The 23,415-nt window shown below is 42.2% G+C and overlaps 1 protein-coding gene across 3 annotated transcripts in view; it reads left to right on the top strand.

The window, feature by feature from the left end:
• The window catches only part of SERGEF (secretion regulating guanine nucleotide exchange factor), a 225,366-nt gene that overhangs the window by 141,003 nt on the left and 60,948 nt on the right, over positions 1-23,415 (top strand). The window contains exon 11 of one of the 3 annotated variants that reach the window (XM_061203108.1): positions 2,722-2,939. The exons of the other annotated variants lie outside the window; for them this stretch is intronic. Coding sequence (XP_061059091.1) covers positions 2,722-2,897 — 176 coding nt within the window. The 3' untranslated portion in view covers positions 2,898-2,939. Of the gene's footprint in view, positions 1-2,721; positions 2,940-23,415 lie in introns of those variants that run through there. 3 annotated transcript variants of the gene reach the window in all.

Below are 23,415 nucleotides of genomic sequence, written 5' to 3'. Positions count from 1 at the left end.
GTTCTCTCCAGCCCTGACATTTTAGGACTCTGTTACAGCCCCATCACTATCTGCCTTGAGTAGGTGATGTCTGTCCTGTGTACTTCCCTCTCCCAGCCTCTGACTCTCAGCTTCTGAAGGGCAAGGCCCCTGTGTTTTCCTTTTGTTTCCTGCTTATTTGCAGCACCCAGAGCAGTGCCTGGCCCTCAGCAGAGACTCAAGTACTGTTTTCTGAATTAAGCTAGACTGGCTCGCTCAGCTGCCTGGGGTGGCAGCAGTTTGAAGCACTACTTTGCAGGCCCGAATGTGATGTGCAAGGAGGCGGAACCAAGGACAGCAGAAGAGGTAGGCTGACAGCCAGCAGAGGGAGTGGGGAGTAAAAAGCGCTGGAGTCAGAGAGGGAGTGAGAAAATGTAACAGCAAACCTGCATGCTTTGCAACACCAGATACGTTATACCGGAACTGCTCCAGCCTGGGTGTAATTAAGACAAGCTAATCAAAGAATCAGAGGCGGTGCCTGCGATGTTGCTGCTGCTGTCACTGGACTAGGAGAGAGGTTGGCACAAACAATAAGATTGCAGGGAATCTAAATACATGAAAGAACAAAATCCAGTTGAAGGAGGAGGCCAGAGCCAGCAGGGTGGCAGGCTGAGCCGACAGGCAGCCTAGGGCTGTAGAAAGAGCATAGACTCTGCAGGCAGACAGCCTTGGTTTAAACCGGCTCCATCTCTGTGTGAGCTTCCATTTTTTCCCCTTATCTATGTAATGGGGATAATTCCACCTTGCAGGATTGTTGTTGTGAGGATTAGAGGAGATAATGCGTGTGAAACACCTGGTACTATATAGGGGATGTGTAAGAAATTAATTCATAATTCCATTTCTTTTTCATTTCTCTTGGTCTGGGTGGGGAGAAGGGAGAATCACTTGTTAGTGTAACTGTTCCAGTGAAGTAATTCTTGGTTGGGAGAGAGAAATGATAACATTCTGGAAAGGTGTGTCTAGCGTTACTACCCAAGTGAGGAAGGCAGCAGAGGCGGTGGGAGAGCAGGGCATGGCATGCTGATGAACTCCTCGAGGACAGACCTCTTATTTTCTGTTTTGTCCCCAACGCCTGGGGCCTAGCTCACAATCTGCTGAATGATGGTTCCAGAGTCAGGATAGGTGGGCCCAGTCACGGGACTCTGGACATGTCCACCTGCCTGCATGTGAGCCGGGATCAGAGGCTCCCTGACACCTGGGGGAGGGGGCCCTCAGTGGGTGCCCTGCAGGGTGCAAGCTGTGTAGCAGGAAGCGATGAGAAGCCTCCTGTTAGCCCTGGCAGGAGGCCAGCAAGAGGGGGACAAGCTGGAGGAGGAGAGTTCCTACCAACTGAAAGCCTGGCTCTCACAGCCAGCTCCCCCCTCCCCCCTCCTGCCCTTGCCTACTTTAGGTGGATTTCCCTGCCTTCAGTCTCATCCCCGAGATGCAGGCCTTCAGTGCCTGGTGCTGGGTCACACACGTGACAGGCACAAAATGGTTGTAGAATAGACTAGAGCAGAATATAGAGAAGCCAAACTTTGCTCAAAAGTAGAGGTGGCCTTAATATCTAATGAATGCACAACAGACAAATCAAACTGGAAGGGAGGGGAAAGAGATGGGTGAAAGGATATAATTCAGAACCTACTCTGTCTAAGAATGGACACAACTCCACGAAGTGTTTTTGTTGTACCCGCTTCATAGAGAAGAAAACTGAGACTCAGAGGTTAAACAAGTTGCCCAGGGATAAGTAGCAGTAAATGGTAGAGCTGTGTGCCTGACTTCTAAGAATGCTCCTTCGACTCTCTCATATCCTCGGGGCCGAGGCAGGATGCGGAGTGGTTAAGAAGAGCACAGGCACTGGGATCATATCGTCTGGATTCAAATCCTGGCTCCTCCGCTTATGAGCCATGTAACCCTGTATAAATGGCTTGACCTCTCTGTCTTGATTGCCTCATCTGGAAGATCATATTATTGACCTCATAGGGTTGTTATATAAAGTGCTAACAGTGCCTGACACAAAAGTAGGCTCGGTAAATGTTAGCTGGTGTTGGTGTCGTTGTTATATGTTAAGAATATAATTTAAGGAAGTAATTATAAGATGACTGTAAGAAGGCTGAGGCTCAGGGTGGGAGTCTCAGAAGCTGGAGAGAGAAGTGTCTCCCCCACCTAGAATGTCAGGATCTCAGCGTAGCTGCAGAACGGATTTGTAAACTGGAGCCTGGGTACCCCGATCTGGGGGATCTGGAAATCCCAACAGCCCTGGAAACAGTGCCAGCCCAGATTTGCTCCAGGTCAGGATTCTGCTATCTGCTGTTCCAGGCAGGGACTCCAGACCTGCGTGTTCCAGCCTGAGGGAAGCCCCGCAGCAGCCACATTTCAGGCTTCTTAGGAAATCAAAATAATGCGACTTTGATACTTCATTGCTTCCAGGTTTCTTTTTCCCCCCTTCTTTTGCAATTTGGTTTGCTTCTTTTCTTAGTTTTCCAATGAAGTTTCTCTTGACCTGTTCTGTGTTTGCTGCCAGGTCACTCTTCCTCAGTGAGCCTGATTCCTCATCTGTAAAACCAACATCACAATACCCACCCCTAAAAGTTGTTTTTCCAAATGGCATAGGTATGTCGGTTGCCTGCGCAGTGCCTGCTACAGAATAGGTGCTCAGCAGGTGAACTTGGCAGGTTCATGAGTTCATTTGCTTGCTTGCTTCCTTCCTTCCTTTTCACCCAGGATTTCCCTCCACATCTAATGAAGCTGGCTGGCTCCCATTCGTGGGCATAGGCGAAGTCAGCAGAGGTGAGATGAGGACATGTGGCCACCACTTGCTCAGAAGATCCCTGCCTGCCAGGGGCAGGCTCCCCAGGCCCAGCTCTGTCTTTGGGGCCCTCACTTCCATGTCTGGTTGAATTGGCTCCAGCTGTTTTGCTTCCCCCCAGGAGCAGCTTATTTTGGCTTGAATGGACGATTTGTTTACCTTCTCTCCTGATGTGCGGTTGTTCAGCCTTCCCTTCCTGCAGAGAAAAAAGAGCTGACCACATTTCCTTTCTTCCGCTCCACGCAGACCCTTGGAAGGGATTTTATTGGTGGCCTTTTCCTGGAGCACTCACACTTGCCAGACGGACATTGTTAAGGGGTTAGATATTTGGCAGCAAAGTGTAGAGCCTCCTCCTCCAAGCAAAAGCATCTCTTTTACCAAATTGGAGCTATAATCTATGCAAGGATCTTTTATTTTTAATTTTTTTCATTTCACTGATGACTTCCAATTGTTGAACCTTTGTACCTTTGTAATATGTGTGGCGGAACAACTGACCTTGCATGGCCTGAGACCCATCAAGTGGGGTCATGTGAGGATTTAATAGCGAGAACTAACTCATTTTGACACTGGCTATAGCCCTGAGAGGCAATACCTCCAAACCCAGGGCCTTGTAGAGAGCTTAGAGGCAAGGACAGACTTGTACGGTCCTATGCACAGTAGGATGGGCAGAGCGTAAATGCTTACTTATATTGTCCCATTTAATCCTCATACCACATCGATGCACTGTTGTTAACCCCATTTTCTAGATGGGGGAAGCCGAAGCTTAGGCTGAGCAGTTTGCCCCGCCAGGTCATCTGATCAGGAGGAATCTGTGTGTCAGGTCTTTAACCCAGGCCTCTATCTCCAGAGCCTGTGGTCTTCTGCCTGCTGCTGCCTTCCTGCAGACCGTGACTGTCTGGCCTGTTTTTAAGGCCACCAGATAAGATTATTTCATCTCTTCATTTCAATATTTAGTTCCCCTTCATGTTGGCAAGTTCTTCTGTATATGTAGATTATATGTAATCTGGTTCAGATTAAGCAGTTCTCGGCATAATAACCAGATAAAATCGTGACATTGATGACATTGTGTTGTCATCACACTTCCCTCTCTACCTTCTGAGATTCCCACCCCTTTTAGGATTCTTCTTCCCCCTTCCATTGTCCCTTCTCTTTAAAAATGTTTTTACTTATTTAATTTTTGAGTAATTAATACATGTACATTATTTAAAACTTAAAAAGCACAAAAAGATTTAAAATGAAAAATTTCCCTCCTGCTTTATCTCCCATCTATCCAGAGTGCCAAAACCCTTCTACCACATGTGCAGCTAAGGCCTATTATTAGTTTCTTCTGTATCTTTCTAGTTTCTTTTTGCAAATATAAGTGAATACTAAGATATATTTTTATCCCCCTTTTTACGTAAATTGTAGTGTACTTTACATGCTTTTTAGTGTCTGATTTTTTTTCTTTCAATAATTGATCTGGGAGATCTTTCCATATCAGTATAAAAGCCTTTCTAGTTCGTTATTACAACTACATAATGTTCCAGTGTACCTATATACTGTGATTTATTTAATCAGTGCCCTGTTGATGCACATTTAGGTGATTTCCTGTCTTTTGCTTATTACAAGTAATGATGTAGTAAATTACCTTGTATATATGTTATTTCATATGTGGGTGAGTGTAGCTGTAGGATAAATCCCTACAAGTAAAATTACTGTATCAAAGAGTAAGTGTATTTGTTATTTTGCAAGATACTGCAAAAATTGGCTTCCATAGGAATTATACCATTTTCCACTCCCACCAGCAGTGTATAAGAGTGCCTGTTTCTGCAGCCTCCCTAATAGTGTGTTAGGAAACTTTTGGATTTTTGCCAATTTAATAGGTGAAAAGCTACTCAGGGTGGTTTTGGTTTATTTTACTTTTTAAATTGAAGTACAGTGTATATATATAGAGAGAGAGAGAGAGAGAGTGAGAGAGAGTAAAGTGCACAAATCTTAAGGGTTCAGTCTGATGAGTTTTTATGTATGTATATACTTAAGAAACCACCACCCAGCACAAGATACAGACCATTTCCAGCACCCCCCCCCCAGAAGCCTACCTCATGCTCCTTCTCAGTCAGTACCCCACCCCCAGAGGTAACCACTATTTTGACTTCTGTCTCCAGAGATGAGTTCTTGCCTGTTCTTGGACTTCATATAAACGATGTCACATACAGTGTGAACTCTTTTGTGTGGCTTTTTTTGTTCAACACATTGTGTCCATAAGAATCATCCATTCTCTATGTAGCAGTAGTTCTTTTTTATTGATCAGTAATATTCCTCTTATGAATATACTACAACTTATTTATCCGTTTAACTGTTGAAGAGCATTTGAGTTGTTTCCAGTTTGAAGATTGTGAATAAAGCTGCTATGAACATTCTTATACATGCCTTTTGGCGAACATATACATTTATTTCTCTTGAGTACATAACTAAGAGTAGGATTCCTATGTTACTAGGTCATATGTATAGCATTAACAGATTCTGCTCAACAGTTTTACAAAGTAGTTGTACCAATTTATACTCTTACCAGCAACATATGAGAGTTCTAATTGTGCCATATCCTTGCTAGGTATTTTTAATCTTATTGATTTAGGCCATTCTGCTGAGTGTGTAGTATGGGGTCTCACTGTGATTTTAACTTGCATTTCTCTGGTAACCAGTGATGTGGAGCACCTTTTCATATGCTTATAGGCCACTTGGGTAGCTTCTTTTGTCTAGTGCAAAGACTTTGCCCATTGTTTTAAAGTGGGTTTTGTCTGTTTTTCTTAATGATTTGTAGAGATCCTTTATCTTATGGATTCAAGTTCTTTGTTGGATTATATGTATTTTGAACACCTCCTAGGCAGTCGCTTACTCTTTTGCTCTTTTAATGATATCTTTTGATAAATAGATATTCTTAATTTTAATGACGTCTAGTTACTCAGTCTTTTTTTTAATGGTTTGAGGTATTTGTGCCCTACTGAAAACATTTTGCCTATTCCAAGGTCGTGAAAATATTCCCCTATGTTTTCTTCTTAAAGCTTTATTCTTTGATTTTTACAGTTAGACCTAAAATCCATCTCAAATTAGTTTTTAAAAAATTGCTCCAGAACCACTTATTGAAAAGTTCATCCTTTCCCCATTGAATTTTGAAGGCTCTTTTGTTGTAAATCAAGAGTCTATATTATATGTCGAGTCTGGTTTTGGACTTTTTTATTCCATTAGTTTATTTTTCTATTTGGGTGCTATACCGCACCATCTTGATTATTGTAGCTTCATAATAAATCCCGATATCTGGTCTTGTAAGCCCTGCAACTTTGTTCTTCTTTTTATTGTGGCCTTTCTAATCTCTATCTAGTTTTAGTTACTATGAATGAAGGTTGAGCATTTTTTCGTATGTTCAAGAGCCATTTGTAATTTCTTCTTTATGAAGGCTTTTTCCATACCTGTATTGTTCTTCACTGTTACTGTAACAAATTACCACAAAATTAGTGGCTTGAAAGAACACAAATGTATTCTAGAGTTTGAGGTCAGAAGTCTGAAATGGGTCTTAACTGGGCTAAAATCAAGGTGTGAGCAGGCAGTGTTCCTCTCTGGAGGACAAAGGGAGAGTCTATTTTCTTGCCTTTTCCAACTTCCAGAGGCTACCTGCATTCCTTGACTTGTGGCCCCTTTCATCTTCAAAGTGTCAGTGGCTTGGCGAGTCTTTCTCACATCACATCGCTCTGACCCTGACTCCCCTGCCTCCCTCTTCCACATTTAAGAACACTAGAGATTACACTGGGCCCACTCAGATAACCCAGCATATTCTCCCTATTTTAAGATTAGCTAATTAGCAAATTTAAATTCATCTGCAACTTCAGTTCTCCTTTGCCATGTAACATTACATTCACAGGTTCCAAGAATTAGGACTTTGGGAGCTTATTATTCTGCCTACCACAATATCCTTTGTCCTTTTATGCAAGTGAATTGTTGGTCTTTTTCTAATAAATTTCTAGGAGCTCTTTACATATTAGGGAGATTAGGCCTTACTTTGTTATTTGAATTGCTCATATATTTGCCTAGATTTTTGCTTTTTTTTTTTTATTCAAACAGAAAGTCCCCAAAATTATAATCATCCTCATCAGTTCACTCAGTTCCATGTAATTAATTTTTTTTTATCTTGATATTTTGTTAGCACTTTTATGAATTCATCAATTTTCCATTAGAGTTCTGAAAATGCTTATTCATTCAGTTCAGCAGTACAGTCAGTTACCAGAAACCTGTACTTGTCAGAGTCTTTTCCATGAATATTCCTTGAAGATGAAACCCTTTTATAGGAACATTTTTGCAAAAGTGTCAGAGTACACCCAGAACTGTCTGTAAATGACAAAAGACTTAAAAATGACCACGGTTAAAGATTTGATGAAAGATCAAAATAATGCAATTGACAAGGAAATTTAGTTATTTCTGAGATATACATTTTAAAATAATAACTAGAATTATGACTTATAACATTATACCAGAACATATAAGATTTTTAGGACTTTCATGTAATGTCTGAAACATTTATATTAACATATTTCCATACAAATAACCCAAAGAAAGTTTAGTATTAGTTTTTTTTTTAATTTTTGAATTTTATTTTATTTATTTTTTTATACAACAGGTTCTTATTAGTCATCAATTTTATACACATCAGTGTATACATGTCAATCCCAATCACCCAATTCAGCACACCACCATCCCCACCCCACCGCAGCTTTCCCCCCTTGGTGTCCATATGTTTGTTCTCTACATCTGTGTCTCAAATTCTGCCCTGCACACCGGTTCATCTGTACCATTTTTCTAGGTTCCACATACATGCGTTAATATACGATATTTGTTTTTCTCTTTCTGACTTCACTGTGTATGACAGTCTCTAGATCCATCCACATCTCAACAAATGACCCAATTTCGTTCCTTTTTATGGCTGAGTAATATTCCATTGTATATATGGACCACAACTTCTTTATCCATTCGTCTGTCGATGGGCATTTAGGTTGCTTGCATGACCTGGCTATTGTAAATAGAGCTGCAATGAACATTGGGGTACATGTGTCTTTTTGAATTATGGTTTTCTCTGGGTATATGCCCAGTAGTGGGATTGCTGGATCATATGGTAATTCTATTTTTAGTTTATCAAGGAACCTCCATACTGTTCTCCATAGTGGCTGTATCAGTTTACATTCCCACCAACAGTGGAAGAGGGTTCCCCTTTCTCCACACCCTCTCCAGCATTTGTCGTTTGTAGATTTTCTGATGATGTCCATTCTAACTGGTGTGAGGTGATACCTGATTGTAGTTTTGATTTGCATTTCTCTAATAATTAGTGATGTTGAGCAGCTTTTCATGTGCTTCTTGGCCATCTGTATGTCTTCCTTGGTGAAATGTCTATTTAGGTCTTCTGCCCATTTTTGGATTGGGTTGTTTGTTTCTTTAATATTGAGCTGCATGAGCTGTTTATATATTTTGGAGATTAATCCTTTGTCGGTTGACTCGTTTGCAAATATTTTCTCCCATTCTGAGGGTTGTCTTTTGGTCTTGTTTATGGTTTCCTTTGCTGTGCAAAAGCTTTTAAGTTTCATTAGGTCCCATTTGTTTATTTTTGTTTTTATTTCCATTACTCTAGGAGGTGGATCAAAAAAGATCTTGCTGTGATTTATGTCAAAGAGTGTTCTTCCTATGTTTTCCTCTAAGAGTTTTATAGTGTCCGGTCTTACATTTAGGTCTTGAATCCATTTTGAGTTTATTTTTGTGTATTGTGTTAGGGAGTGTTCTAATTTCATTCTTTTACATGTAGCTGTCCAGTTTTCCCAGCTCCACTTATTGAAGAGACTGTCTTTTCTCCATTGTATATCCTTGTCTCCTTTGTCATAGATTAGTTGACCATAGGTGCGTGGGTTTATCTCTGGGCTTTCTATCTCGTTCCATTGATCTATGTTTCTGTTTTTGTGCCAGTACCATATTGTCTTGATTACTGTAGCTTTGTAGTATAGTCTGAAGTCAGGGAGTCTGATTCCTCCCGCTCCTTTTTTTTCCCTCAAGACTGCTTTGGCTATTCGGGGTCTTATGTGTCTCCATACAAATTTTAAGATTTTTTGTTCTAGTTCTGTAAAAAATGCCATTGGTAATTTGATAGGGATTGCATTGAATCTGTAGATTGCTTTGGGTAGTATAGTCATTTTCACAATATTGATTCTTCCAATCCAAGAACATGGCATATCTCTCCATCTGTTGGTATCATCTTTAATTTCTTTCATCAGTGTCTTATAGTTTTCAGCATACAGGTCTTTTGTCTCCCTAGGTAGGTTTATTCCTAGGTATTTTATTCTTTTTGTTGCAACGGTAAATGGGAGTGTTTCCTTAATTTCTCTTTCAGATTTTTCATCATTAGTGTATAGGAATGCAAGAGATTTCTGTGCATTAATTTTGTATCCTGCAACTTGACCAAATTCATTGATTAGCTCTAGTAGTTTTCTGGTGGCATCTTTAGGATTCTCTATGTATAGTATCATGTCATCTGCAAACAGTGACAGTTTTACTTCTTCTTTTCCAATTTGTATTCGTTTTATTTCTTTTTCTTCTCTGATTGCCGTGGCTAGGACTTCCAAAACTATGTTGAATAATAGTGGTGAGAGTGGACATCCTTGTCTTGTTCCTGATCTTAGAGGAAATGCTTTCAGTTTTTCACCATTGAGAATGATGTTTGCTGTGGGTTTGTCATATATGGCCTTTATTATGTCGAGGTAGGTTCCCTCTATGCCCACTTTCTGGAGAGTTTTTATCATAAATGGGTGTTGAATTTTGTCAAAAGCTTTTTCTGCATCTGTTGAGACAATCACATGGTTTTTATTCTTCAATTTGTTAATATGGTGTATCACATTGATTGATTTGCATATATTGAAGAATCCTTGCATCCCTGAGATAAATCCCCCTTGATCATGGTGTCTGATCCTTTTAATGTGTTGTTGGATTCTGTTTGCTAGTATTTTGTTGAGGACTTCTGCATCTATATTCATCAGTGATATTGGTCTGTAATTTTCTTTTTTTGTAGTATCTTTGTCTGGTTTTGGTATCAGGGTGATGGTGGCCTCACAGAATGAGTTTGGGAGTGTTCCTTCCTCTGCAATTTTTTGGAAGAGTTTGAGAAGGATTGGTGTCAGCTCTTCTCTAAATGTTTGATAGAATTCACCTGTGAAGCCATCTGGTCCTGGACTTTTTTGTTTGTTGGAAGCTTTTTAATCACAGTTTCAATTTCATTACTTGTGATTGGTCTGTTCATATTTTCTATTTCTTCCTGGTCCAGTCTTGGAAGGTTATACCTTTCTAAGAATTTGTCCATTTCTTCCAGGTTGTCCATTTTATTGGCATAGAGTTGCTTGTAGTAGTCTCTTAGGATGTTTTGTTTTTCTGCGGTGTCTGTTGTAACTTCTCCTTTTTCATTTCTAATTTTATTGATTTGAGTCCTCTCCCTCTTTTTCTTGATGAGTCTGGCTAATGGTTTATCTTCTCAAAGAACCAGCTTTTAGTTTTTTTGATCTTTGCTATTGTTTTCTTTGTTTCTATTTCATTTATTTCTGCTCTGATCTTTATGATTTCTTTCCTTCTGTTAACTTTGGGTTTTGTTTGTTCTTCTTTCTCTAGTTCCTTGAGGTGTAAGGTTAGATTGTTTATTTGAGAGTTTTCTTGTTTCTTGAGGTAGGCTTGTATAGCTATAAACTTCCCTCTTAGAACTACTTTTGCTGCATCCCGTAGGTTTTGGATCGTTGTGTTTTCATTGTCATTTGTCTCTAGGTATTTTTTGATTTCCTCTTTGATTTCTTCAGTGATCTCTTGGTTATTTAGTAACGTACTGTTTAGCCTCCATGTGTTTGAGTTTTTTACGTTTTTTCCCCCTGTAATTCATTTCTAATCTCATAGTGTTGTGGTCAGAAAAGATGCTTGTTATGATTTCAATCGTCTTAAATTTACTGAGGCTTGATTTGTGACCCAAGATGTGATCTATCCTGGAGAATGTTCCGTGCGCACTTGAGAAGAAGTGTAATCTGCTGTTTTTGGATGGAATGTCCTATAAATATCAATTAAATTTATCTGGTCTATTGAGTCATTTAAAGCTTGTGTTTCCTTATTAATTTTCTGTTTGGATGGTCTGTCCATTGGTGTAAGTGAGGTGTTAAAGTCCCTCACTATTATTGTGTCACTGTTGATTTCCTCTTTTATAGCTGTTAGCAGTTGCCTTATGTATTGAGGTGCTCCCCTGTTGGGTGCATATATATTTATAATTGTTATATCTTGTTCTTGGATTGATCCCTTGAACGTTATGTAGTGTCCTTCCTTGTCTCTTGTAACATTCTTTATTTTAAAGTCTATTTTATCTGATATGAGTATTGCTACTCCAGCTTTCTTTTGATTTCCATTTGCATGGAATAACTTTTTCCATCCCCTCACTTTCAGTCTGTATGTATCCCTAGGTCTGAAGTGGGTCTCCTGTAGACAGCATATATATGGGTCTTGTTGTTGTATCCATTCAGCCAGTCTGTGTCTTTTGGTTGGAGCATTTAATCCATTCACATTTAAGGTAATTATCGATAGGTATGTTCCTATGACCATTGTCTTAATTGTTTTGGGTTTGTTTTTGTAGGTCCTTTTCTTCTCTTGTGTTTCCCACTTAGAGAAGTTCCTTTAGCATTTGTTGTAGAGCTGGTTTGGTGGTGCTGAATTCTCTTAGCTTTTGCTTGTCTGTAAAGCTTTTGATTTCTCCATCGAATCTGAATGAGACCCTTGCCAGGTAGAGTAATCTTGGCTGTACATTCTTCCCTTTTATCACTTTAAGTATATCATGCCACTCCCTTCTGGCTTGTAGAGTTTCTGCTGAGAAATCAGCTGTTAACCTTATGGGAGTCCCTCGTATGTTATTTGTCGTTTTTCTCTTGCTGCTTTCAATAATTTTTCTTTGTCTTTAATTTTTGCCAATTTGATTACTGTGTGTCTCGGTGTGTTTCTCCTTGGGTTTATCCTGTATGGGACTCGCTGGGCTTCCTGGACTTGGGTGGCTATTTCCTTTCCCATGTGAGGGAAGTTTTCGACTATAATCTCTTCAAATATTTTCTCGGGTCCTTTCTCTCTCTCTTCTCCTTCTGGGACCCCTATAATGCAAATGTTGTTGCGTTTAATGTTGTCCCAGAGGTCTCTTAGGCTGTCTTCATTTCTTTTCATTCTTTTTTCTTTATTCTGTTCCACAGCAGTGAATTCCACCATTCTGTCTTCCAGGTCACTTATCCGTTCTTCTGCCTCAGTTATTCTGCTATTGATTCCTTCTAGTGTAGTTTTCATTTCAGTTATTGTATTGTTCGTCTCTGTTTGTTTGTTCTTTAATTCTTCTAGATCTTTGTTAAACATTTCTTGCATCTTCTCGATCTTTGCCTCCATTCATTCTTTTTCCGAGGTCCTGGATCATCTTCACTATCATTATTCTGAATTCTTTTTCTGGAAGGTTGCCTATCTCCACTTCATTTAGTTGTTTTTCTGGGATTTTATCTTGTTCCTTCATCTGGTACATAGCCCTCTGCCTTTTCATCTTGTCTATCTTTCTGTGAATGTGGTTTTTGTTCCACAGGCTGCAGGATTGTAGTTCTTCTTGCTTCTGCTGTCTGCCCTCTGGTGGATGAGGCTATCTAAGAGGCTTGTGCAAGTTTCCTGATGGGAGGGACTGGTGGTGGGTAGAGCTGACTGTTGCTCTGGTGGGCAGAGCTCAGTAAAACTTTAATCTGCTTGACTGCTGATGAGTGGGGCTGTTTTCCCTCCCTGTTGGTTGTTTGGCCTGAGGCAACCCAACACTGGAGCCTACCCCGGCTCTTTGGTGGGGCTAATGACAGACTCTGGGAGGGCTTACGCCAAGAAGTACTTCCCAGAACTTCTGCTGCCAGTGTCCTTGTCCCCATGGTGAGCCACAGCCACCCCCCACCTCTGCAGGAGACCCTCCAACACTAGCAGGTAGGTCTGGTTCAGTCTCTCCTGGGGTCACTGCTCCTTCCCCTGGGTCCCGATGCGCATGCTACTTTGTGTGTGCCCTCCAAGAGTGCAGTCTCTGTTTCCCCTAGTCCTGCAGTCAAATCCCACTAGTCTTCAAAGTCTGATTCTCTAGGAATTCCTCCTCCCGTTGCCGGACCCCCAGGTTGGGAAGCCTGACGTGGGGCTCAGAACCAGTTTGGGAAGCCTGACATGGGGCTCAGAACCTTCACTCCAGTGGGTGGACTTCTGTGGTATAAGTGTTCTCCAGTCTGTGGGTCACCCACCCAGGAGTTATGGGATTTGATTTTACTGTGATTGTGCCCCTCCTACCATCTCATTGTGGCTTCTCCTTTGTCTTTGGATCTTTGGTATCTTTTTTGGTGAGCTCCAGTGTCTTCCGGACGATGATTGTCCAGCAGCTAGTTGTGATTCTGGTGTTCTCACAAGAGGGAGTGAGAGCACATCCTTCTATTCCGCCATCTTGGTTCCTAGTCCTAGATTTTTGCTTTTTGTTTTTGCTTTTGATGTTTTTATTTTGTCCTATTTTTACCATGCAACTTTTTCTTTCACCGTAGATGAAATTTACCAGTCTTTTCCTTTATGGCTTCTGCATTTTGAGTTAGAGGATCCCTCCCCACACCACGGTATAAAGGACTTTCCTCATATTTTATTCTAGTACATTATGGTTTTATATTGTACAAATAAATCTTTGATCCATTTGGAATTTATCCTGATATGCAATGTCAGGTATGGATTCAACTTCATTATTTTTCCAGATAGCTGTTCAATAGTCTCAACACTATTTATTGAATTTACTTTTTTTGGCTGCCTTCCTGAGTCCTGTCACTACCAGAGTAGCCCTAAGGCATAAAGAGAAGCAATGACTTAACCCAAGATTGCCCAGCTAGTCGGTGGCAGAGCTGGGGCCAACACTTGGGGCCAGCTCATGTTGCTTACACAGGGCTTGTGGATGGTTCTCAAGGAGCTTTCCTAAGTGGTTGTGATCTCCCCAGCTGTTTGCCACGTGGAGAGGGACTGCTAAGGCAGAGCAGCGTCTTTTAAGTCATTCCCTAGGTTCTGAGTGCTCTGTCCCAGGTCCTGCTTCTCTCAGCTGTGGAGGTGATATACTTGTTGCCATTATCACACCGCTTGAGACACCGTATTTTCTTCTTTGCCAGGCCAGAATGTGATCAGATCTTTCACATTCAGGAGAGATGTTTCACAATTAATACAGAGATATTTTTACAGACCATTGGTTATCATTCGAGTCACATTTCTATTGAGTCATTTGTTTTCAGGGCGTAGCCTCACATCACAAAAAGTACCTTCTTAGCTCTCAGTAAAGTTTTTCACTGTTACTCCTAAAGAAGCAATGTTTGTGTCACTCCACAGTAGTCATTCTACATGAGACCACAGGTGAGGGTGCCAGGCTGTCAAGGAGGCTCACATAACTTGCTAAATTACTCACTCTCTCATGCCATCCTTTTTGGGCACGAGATTAACCACCATGTTTTGGCATAATGCTCTGGTCCTTTTTGGAGTCACTTACAGTAGCAAAAACTGTAATTGTGACTCACTGCACTGGTTTACAAATACACAAGAAGCTTGGGGCCTTGCAAAGGTAAATCTAACTAAGGTGAGCTCAAAGTAAAAAAGTACGAAGAGTTAGAGCAAGACAGAGACAGCCTTCTGCAGTGGAAGGGCTGAGCTCTGCTCCCAGCTCTGTCTGCCACTAACTCTCTGTGTGATCCTGGGCAGGCCCCCTCCCTCTCCAGGCCTTAGAATCCCCATCTGGGAAATAGTTCTAAAATCTGCTCCATCACTCAAGTCTGTCCTCATGTGACCAAACTCTGTTGTACATCTTAATAGACCTGCACTGTCTACACTTGCCTTGCATGCAGTAGGTGCTTTGTATGTTTGTTAAAAGCTGAATGAATGTTATATACAGTATTTTCCTTATTCCCTCCCATCAGCTTGCTCGTGATTGATAATGTGCCCTGTAGCATTCTGGGTGCTGAGAAGGAATACAGCAAATGGTCTTACCTTATGGAACTCACATTTAATGGGAAAGAGACTTAAGCCTGGCACGTGGTATGTGCTTAATAAATACTGAATGAACAGATGAGTGAGTGCAAAGCAGAGGGTGACAAGAATCAGAAAGAGTAAAGAGGAAGGAATGATTAGTTTTGGAAATCCTCATGGCAGAGGGGGTTCCTGAGCGGAGGAAGGGTAAAGAGAGTTCTGTGCTGAGGGATCAACATGAGCAAAGGGAAGGAAGCCTTTAAAGTGTGAATCATGGTTGAGAGACAAGTGGTCAGCCAGCAAGACAGCAGAGGGTCAGCTAAGGCCGTCTCCGGTAACATTGACTTTACTGTATAGACAGTGTGGTGCCATTAAGGGTTATTTAGGAAGACACTCAAAAGTTGATGATTGCAGCAGTGGATATTTTTTCTTTAAGATAATACCTTTTTACAGAGTAAAAGAGAACTGACAGTAGTAGATACCTACTAAGTATGGGCGCCACTCTGAGCATTTTGCATATATCATTTCATTAGGTCATCACCATGCAAGGTAGAAAGTAGACGGGTTTTCCAGATGGGAAAATGGAGACTCAAAGAGGTGAAGCCCTGGATTCAGACTGACATCTGCTGACTCTGAGGTCTGCATTTTTCCCCTCAAGTGCTCCCTGCAGAGGTCAGGCTTTGGCTTAATTAGCATATTAAGCAGCATCTATTATACTAAGCTTATAGCATGCACGTGACTTCTTCGGAAGACAGAAAAAAGCAATAGCAACTGATAGTACAATACTTGTCTGGAGGGGCAGAGGCCAGCCTGTATCCCAGTCTATCCTCAGAGCCTAGCACCTAGGGGACCATGTGCAGTGTGGGGCAGCTTTAACAATGGCCAAGCAGTCAGGCCCATGAGCCTGCTCTGTCCTTCCATAGACAGGAGCAAGCTTCCTGAGTCTTGCGTGGCACCCTGGTGTCTCCCTATGAACGCCCAGACTCTCAGTGTTGCCTCAGCGTAGCACCCACAGGCCTCAGCTTGCACCAGGACCCCTAAATACCACCTACCCAGTGGCTGTCCCTGTTGCCTCTCGTCTCTGTGGAATCCCCTCTTCCTCCCGGGTGCACCTAAGCCCTTAAATGCAGAACAGCTGTGACATTCATTCCAAAGTGCTCTCCCTAGGCAAGGCTTCAGCAGCATTCTGTTTGCCCGTTTGATTATTCACAGATTTAGTCACTCATTAAGAAGCTGCACCATGTAGTAGAAAGAGTCCTGGGCCAAGGGACCTGAGTACCAGATTAGCTGCTGTCACCTTGGGCAGGTACTTTCCTTCTCTGGGCGTGCTTTTCTTTTTGGATAAAAGAAATCTGTAAGATAACCTTCAAGGTCTCTTCCAGCTCTGACACTTTCTGAGACTGTGTCTTGTTCATAAAATTCATAAACTCACACCTTCACCCTAGCATGGGGTTAGGGAATACTTCTAAGAGAAGACATGATGTTTGAGGTGGGTCTTAAAGGATGAGCAGGAGGAAGAGAAAGACATTCCAGGGAATGGGATCAACATGAACAAAAGCATGCAGAAGACATGGCAAATTGGGGGCAAAGAGGGGATTGGGAGGGGAACAAAGCAGTGGGGAACAAGGCTGTGGGGATGCCTGAAGCCTGAGGAGACAGGACTTCATCCTCTGTGGTAACAAGGAGCAGGAAAGGTCTTAAAGCAGAGGAATGACTTGATCTGATCTGTTTTCAGAAGCAAATAGCTGGTCAACAAAGGAATCTTGGAGGAATGGCAGTGGGTTTGATTTTGTGGCTTTGTAAGATAACTAATTCGGTAAGTTTGTGGTTTTCAGCTTGAGGCAAGGAAGATGCTGCTGCCCTTTTGGCCTCAGCACACTGGATGTCTGATTGTTACGACTAGGCATTGTGGCTCCTGAATCACCATCAGACATCTTGGCTCGGACTCTGCCCCATACTAGTTGCAACTCCAGTTCCACCCCAAGGCCAGTCCCTCCCTCTTCCCGTGGCAGCCAAGATGCTGACTTAGGAAGCTGTGCAGTGTGACCCTAGTGTGGCATGCATGCATATGCCAGTAGCCTCTTATGTGGCCTTTGTGCTTTGTCAGTTTTTTGAACCTGTTCACTTTATTCAGGCAGCGTTTCTTAAATAAATTCTGCACATGAAGAGAATTTACTGTGATCAGTTGGGAACTGACTTGCAGAAATTTTCAGCAAATGGCATTATATAGCAAGAAGACAAAAAAAAAAAAAAAAACAACCCCACAAGTAAAATGATAGGGACTCTTGGACAGATGCTTTTTAAAAATTTAATTTTGCCAAATGGAATGGATGGCCAAAGGCTTATAGGCTTCTACTATGGGAGGGGACTGCCTTTCTGAGGGAGGGGAGCAGAATTTTAGCTGATCTAATGTAAGAAGAGGCATAGGGTCCTAGAATCACAGACTTTGAAGGTGGAGCGGACTTCAGAAATGACCTAATCCCCACAGAAGAGGAAATGAAGGCCTAAGTGAAGAAATGATTTGCCCAGAGTCACACAGCAAGTCAGAGGCTGAGCCCAGGATGCCAGCCCCAGGTCCTGACTCTAGCTGGCACCACCACACCTCTTTGGAGACAGAGCATCAGCAACTTCTGAGGTGAGCTCCAAGGCCCCCACCCTTGTCACGCTGACCTGGCAGCCGTGGCCTCAGGAGCCCTTGATTGGGCTCACTTCTGGGTAGTTTCTGCTACACATCCACACCAGAGGTACCATATCCTCCATTTCCCTCTGCTGCAGCAGCTCACAGGTTTTTAGCAAATGCAGCCTGGCAATAGACAGAAATTAGACCTGTTTCCTTTTATTTCTTAACTTTTGAGCCTCTCCCAGGGGTTGCTACATGAACTCAGTTGTACTTAGAAAAAAAAAAAAAGGTAAAGATTTCAATGATTCAGCTTTTGGGGGGAAGGTAAGGAGAAATAAGGGCCTAGGAAGCCAACAGAGGAGATTATCAACTCTCAAATAATCTTTAGGGACCATGATAACAGTAATAGTTGACATTATTGGTCCTTACGATGAACCATATGCAGTTTTACACAATATTAATTTATTCTTTACATCAACCATAAAGTAGGTACTGTTATTATACCTGTTGCACAGATAGAGAAACTAAGGCACAGAGAGGTTAAATAACTCAAGGAGAAGAACATTGTCCTGGGTGCTCTACAGTGTAAGGGTCTGGGTATCCAAAGTGGTGGATTCAGAATTAGTGAGTGATATTCTCCCAAATTATCAATAAATTGATAAGAGATGCAAAGGGATCTCTTATGGCTGCCAAAAAGCTCCAGCCTCAGCCTGTCCCTGTGAAAGCAAAGAAGGAGAGTGTTCCACTTTCTATGATAAAGAAAACTGGGAGGGTTTATATACACAAAGGATGATAAGATCAGAAGCTAAACAGGGGTGGAAATGTGAGCTGAAGTCAACAGAGTAACACTTAATTGGGCATAAATGTAAGAGAGGGTGTTGACTGCCTCCATGATTCCTGGTCAGCTGGCACTAGTGAGGCGAAGCCGGGGGAGGTGGCTGTGGCCGTGTTCTCAGAAGGGAGTATTTGAAACTGATACCTTCCAAATGCAGGACTTCCCATACCCTAAGGAAGATTTCTTTTTAATCTGGCCCTTTAGACTATTCAGATGCTTTTATTAATCTTCTGGTTTTTTTGTGTGACTTTAAGTAAATAATATGCTTGCCCTTCAAGGGCTTTAATTGAACAACTATAAAAATAAAGATAATAATCTGGTTCCCCGCCCCCCACTTCTTGCTTCATAAAGGCTTCCTGATGTTGTAAAATGTATAACTGATTAGAAAGGAAAATTAATCATTTTGCATAAAAAGCAAGATAGAATATCATAGTTTTAATAAATATTGTTTTATTATAATTCTCAAATGAATTCAATGTGATTTAGTGGGGACACTAAGTCCATGACAGTTGCCTGACTAGGTTTCAGATCTCAGCCCTGGCATTTTCTAGCTGTGTTACTTTGAGTGAATTACAACCTTCCTGAGCCTCAGTTTTCCTATGTGGATAAAGAGAATGAGAATACTTAAAGCGTTATTATGACAATTAAGTAGGATAATATATGTAAAGGACCTGATGCATGACACCAGCAGTACATAAAGATTTCTTTTTTTAAATCAATGCTAAATATTATCCCTTTTTTAAAAATTAATTTTTATTGGAGTGTAGTTGATTTACAATGGTTTGTTAGTTTTGAAGATTTCTATAACTCCACATCCTTGCCAAAACCGGGACTGATCCAGCTACTAATTTTTACTAGTCTAATAGGTTCTATCAAAATAAAGATTTTGTTTCAGAGACAGAAACACTCTGCCCAGGTTCAACCAGAGAAACAGACCCAGTAGGAGACATATATTAAGAGATTTAATGCACAGAATCTGCATATACAGCTGTGGAAGGTGGCAAGTCTGAAATCCACAGGGTAGATCTTCAGGAAGGGCAGGCTGATGCTCCAGTCAATAGGCAGAACTTCTTCCTCAGGGACATCCTGGTTCTCTTCTTAAGGACTTTCAACTGACTGGCACAGGCTCACCCAGATTATCTAGAATTAATCTCCTTTATGTATCAATAAAATCAACTGATTATAGAGGTTAATCACAGCTACAAAATACCTTCACAGCAGCACTTAGATTAGTGTTTGATTGAATAACTGGGTACAGATTGACACATAAAACTGACCATCACATAGTCCAACTTGTATCTTTTTTTAAAAATATTTATACTTTATTTAATTTAATTTATTTATTTATTTATTTATGGCTGTGTTGGGTCTTCGTTTCTGTGTGAGGACTTTCTCTAGCTGTGGCAAGCGGGGGCCACTCTTCATCGCGGTGCGCGGGCCTCTCACTATCGCGGCCTCTCTTGTTGCGGAGCACAGGCTCCAGACGCGCAGGCTCAGTAATTGTGGCTCACGGGCCTAGCTGCTCTGCGGCATGTGGGATCTTCCCAGACCAGGGCTCGAACCCGTGTCCCCTGCATTGGCAGGCAGATTCTCAACCACTGCGCCACCAGGGAAGAAAATCATTCTGGGGATAGGAGGAAGGCTGAGTTGAAGGAGAGAGAACCTGGAAGCAGAGAGATGAAGAGAAACCAGAGCATTACCTTAAGGGAAGGGTGATGAGGACCTGAATTAAGTAGTGGCAGCTGAGGTAGAAAGTCAGAATCGACTTAAAAGGCCACGCTCAGCTTGTTGGGACTAAGTGACCTGGTATGAACAGGGTTGAGAAGAGAAGGAGAAGAATGGGCAGGATCAGGGGTGGTACCGAGTTTTCTGCTTGGGTAGATGTGTTGCCATTGACCGAGACAGGACATACATGGAGAGGAAAGAGTAGGCTTTAGGGAAAGTGATGGATTTATTTTTTAACATAACCAAGTGTGAGATGCCTGTGGAACACCCAAATAGAACGACCTGGTAGGAGATTGGCATGAAGACTTTTAGCTCTTTAGAGAGGTCAGAGAGTTTCTGTAAAGAGAGGTTAGTGAAGCAGATCTACTTAAGTAGTTTTTTCTTCATGTATATATAGATAATGTTTCTGCTAAGTGGCTTTGGTATAGGGTGTGCTGTTGTGATGCCTTTGATAATGTTACATCAACGTAACCACTCTGTGATTATTCCTGCTGCTGCAATAACTTAGCCCAGAGCAGAGACTGCTTTCCTGGTCAACTTTTGCAGGGACCTACCCGTCTTACAAGACTTTCTCCCTAGAGGTCAAGACGCCATTGTGAGGGTTAGGTCCTCAGGAGGAGCCCATACCTATGAAAGCTCTGTCTCCTGAGGAAAATCCAGGATGGAGTCACTAATTTCTGGGGAGTGATCTGAAAGCACGTATACAAAGCATGATTAATGACTACGTGCCAGCTCACAGCCCCCTAAAATAAGGCCAGCCCAGGCACTCTGTCTGGGAAGAAGCACCCTCTGCTTTCCCAATTTCCAATCCTAGACCTCCTCTGAACAGGTCTGCAGATAATGGATGGGGGTTTTGTGCACTGGGAGGTATGGGAACATGGGGAAGAAGAAGGAATGAACATTCACTGAGCACCTTCTATGTGCCATGCAGTATGCTGGGCACCTTCGATTAAAATGGTGACAACTAACGCTCACCAAGATTTGCCTTGGTGCAAATGGCTTGTATGGTGCAAATGGCATGTATGGTTTATTTTCTTCTATTTACTTGTCGCAACAACCATATAAGATGGGTACCATTATGAACCACATTTTAGAAATGAGGAGATCAAGGCAGAGAGATGAAGTGACTTGCCCAGGGTCGTACAATTGGTAGATATCTAAGGTGGGATTTGAAAAAATGTTCTGATTCTGTGCTGCCTCTCTCTGATACTGACACAGCCACTCTCCCCTCCCTGGTCCTGTCATTCAGGGGAGCAAGACTACAGGGTTCCTTCTCTAATAGTTCTTGCGGATTTCTGTCTTCACAACTTTAAGGAGCAGGTGGGTTGGAGGAAGCACTGGGTGGGGATTAGGACACACTTAGGTTCCTGTCCCAGCCTCTGTCTGACTTTGGACCTTAGACCTTAACCTTTTGTTAAGGTTCATCATCTATAAAATAGACATACTAACATCTGAGGATCAGATGAAGAAATTGCTAGGAAAGTGTTTTGTAAACTTTGGGGGTTATTCTGTTGCATCTGTACCTACTGCCTTGCTTTTCAGAATATCCTCTTGCCTGTTATCTTCCCTAACCCTGACTCCTCTTATCCTTTATTATGATTTATGACATTTTTATCACTTAAAAGTCTCTGATAATCATGCCTTGAGGCAGGAGGCCACTAAAATTCTTATATAAATAATTTCACCTCCCTGGGCCAGCTGGAGGGGGCAGGGAGATGTAGCAGATTTAGCAGCTGCTGAAGCTATAACCAAGAGAAGTCTTCTTGTCAGTCACAGGAGTGAATCATTCAAATGGCTGCTTTGCTGAGTCCTTCCCAGAGCCATAAGGCAAACTGGATAGCAGTGTTGCTTTCATCACTCACTAAGCCTAAAATGAAGCTCAGCTTCTTACTTTGAAATGTAGCAGGCATATGTATTTGAAAGAGCATGGGTTCTGGAGCCAGCATTGCCACCTACTAGCTAAGTGACCTTGGGCAAGTCATACTGCCCAACTGGGCCTCAATTTCCACATCTGTAAAATGGGATTGATAATACCTGCCTCACAGGGTCATTGTACAGCTCAGATGAGACCATGGGTGTAAAGGACCCAGTGTGTACCAAGTGCTCATTAGACTCTCAGTAATTCTTGCTGCCCTGAGTCTCTGAGCTGTGGGAATGAGCACCTTGGGGAGGTCGATTTGATGAGGGGTGAAACAATCTGGTTTCCAGAGTGCAAAGGCAGAGGACTCAGTAATAGACATTTGAATCACAGTTCTATTTTTAGTTCCATCCAGCCTAAGGTTTAAAAATGTGGTGTCTTCACCAAGGGGGGAAGGTGGTGGGGAGGTGGTGGGATGAATTGGGAGATTGGGATTGACACATATACACTAATATGTATAAAATAGATAACTAATAAAAATTTTTTTTTTTAATGTGGTGTCTTCCTCATGTGTCCCTTCCTCCTTTCTGTGTAAGCAGTGGAGGGTCGGGGTGGGGAGGGGATTGCCCAGCTTCTCCTGCCTTGGCAATCCTGTCTTTCTCCTCATTGGAATCCAGCACGGTCGCCTTGGTTACCATCAGCTTCAAGGGAATCTGTGCAAATGCTTGAACACGAGTGTTTTACTCTAGTCTTCAGTCTTCTAGTCTTTACTCTAGGTTCTCTCACCGCCAAACTGGCCTTCAACTTAAAACTTTGGAGGAATTTCATCCATCACCCCTGCCCATGTTCACAGTGTGGCTGACTTCATGAATTTAGGGTGCGGCAGTAAATATTTTTCCAGCAGGTCTTATTCTCCAGAGGCACACATGCCCCACAGAGCCCGCCAGCCTCAGAGCTCTGGAGAGCCTCCTGGCACTCATGCGACGTAGAAGAGGAATGCAGACTACTGGGCACCCGGGAGGCACATAAGAATAATAATAATAGCAAATGTTATTTCATGTCTTCCTTGCAGCACCCCTCTGGTAGGCTGGAGTATGGTTTAGTGGCTAAGAGCACAGGATTTCAAAGCAAAGAGAACAGGGTTTGAATCCTAACTCTGCAACTTAACACTGTGTGGCCTGGGGCAAATTACTGAACTCCTCTGAGTGTAGGTCTCCTTATCTGTCAACTGGAGATAATAGTACTCATCCCACAGGCCTGTGAGGATGAGTGAAACAATGCATGTAGAGCCTCAGCACAGGGCCAGGTACACAGTAAGCACGAAACACAAAGTAACTGTGGCATCAGTTTTACAGCAGAGGAAACAGCAGCCCGGGGAGGTTAACTCATTTGTCTAAGATAGGCATTATCCCTATTTTATGTAAAAGGAAACTGAGGCTGAGAGGTCAAGGATCTTGCCCAAGGTTATACAACTAGTAAGCAGCAGAATCTGAACTTTAAACCAGGTCTCCTGATGT

This window comes from Eubalaena glacialis, chromosome 10, assembly GCF_028564815.1.
Source record: "Eubalaena glacialis isolate mEubGla1 chromosome 10, mEubGla1.1.hap2.+ XY, whole genome shotgun sequence".
In the NCBI taxonomy this organism is placed as follows: Eukaryota; Metazoa; Chordata; class Mammalia; order Artiodactyla; family Balaenidae; genus Eubalaena; species Eubalaena glacialis.
This window is presented reverse-complemented; position numbering and strand designations above follow the sequence as displayed.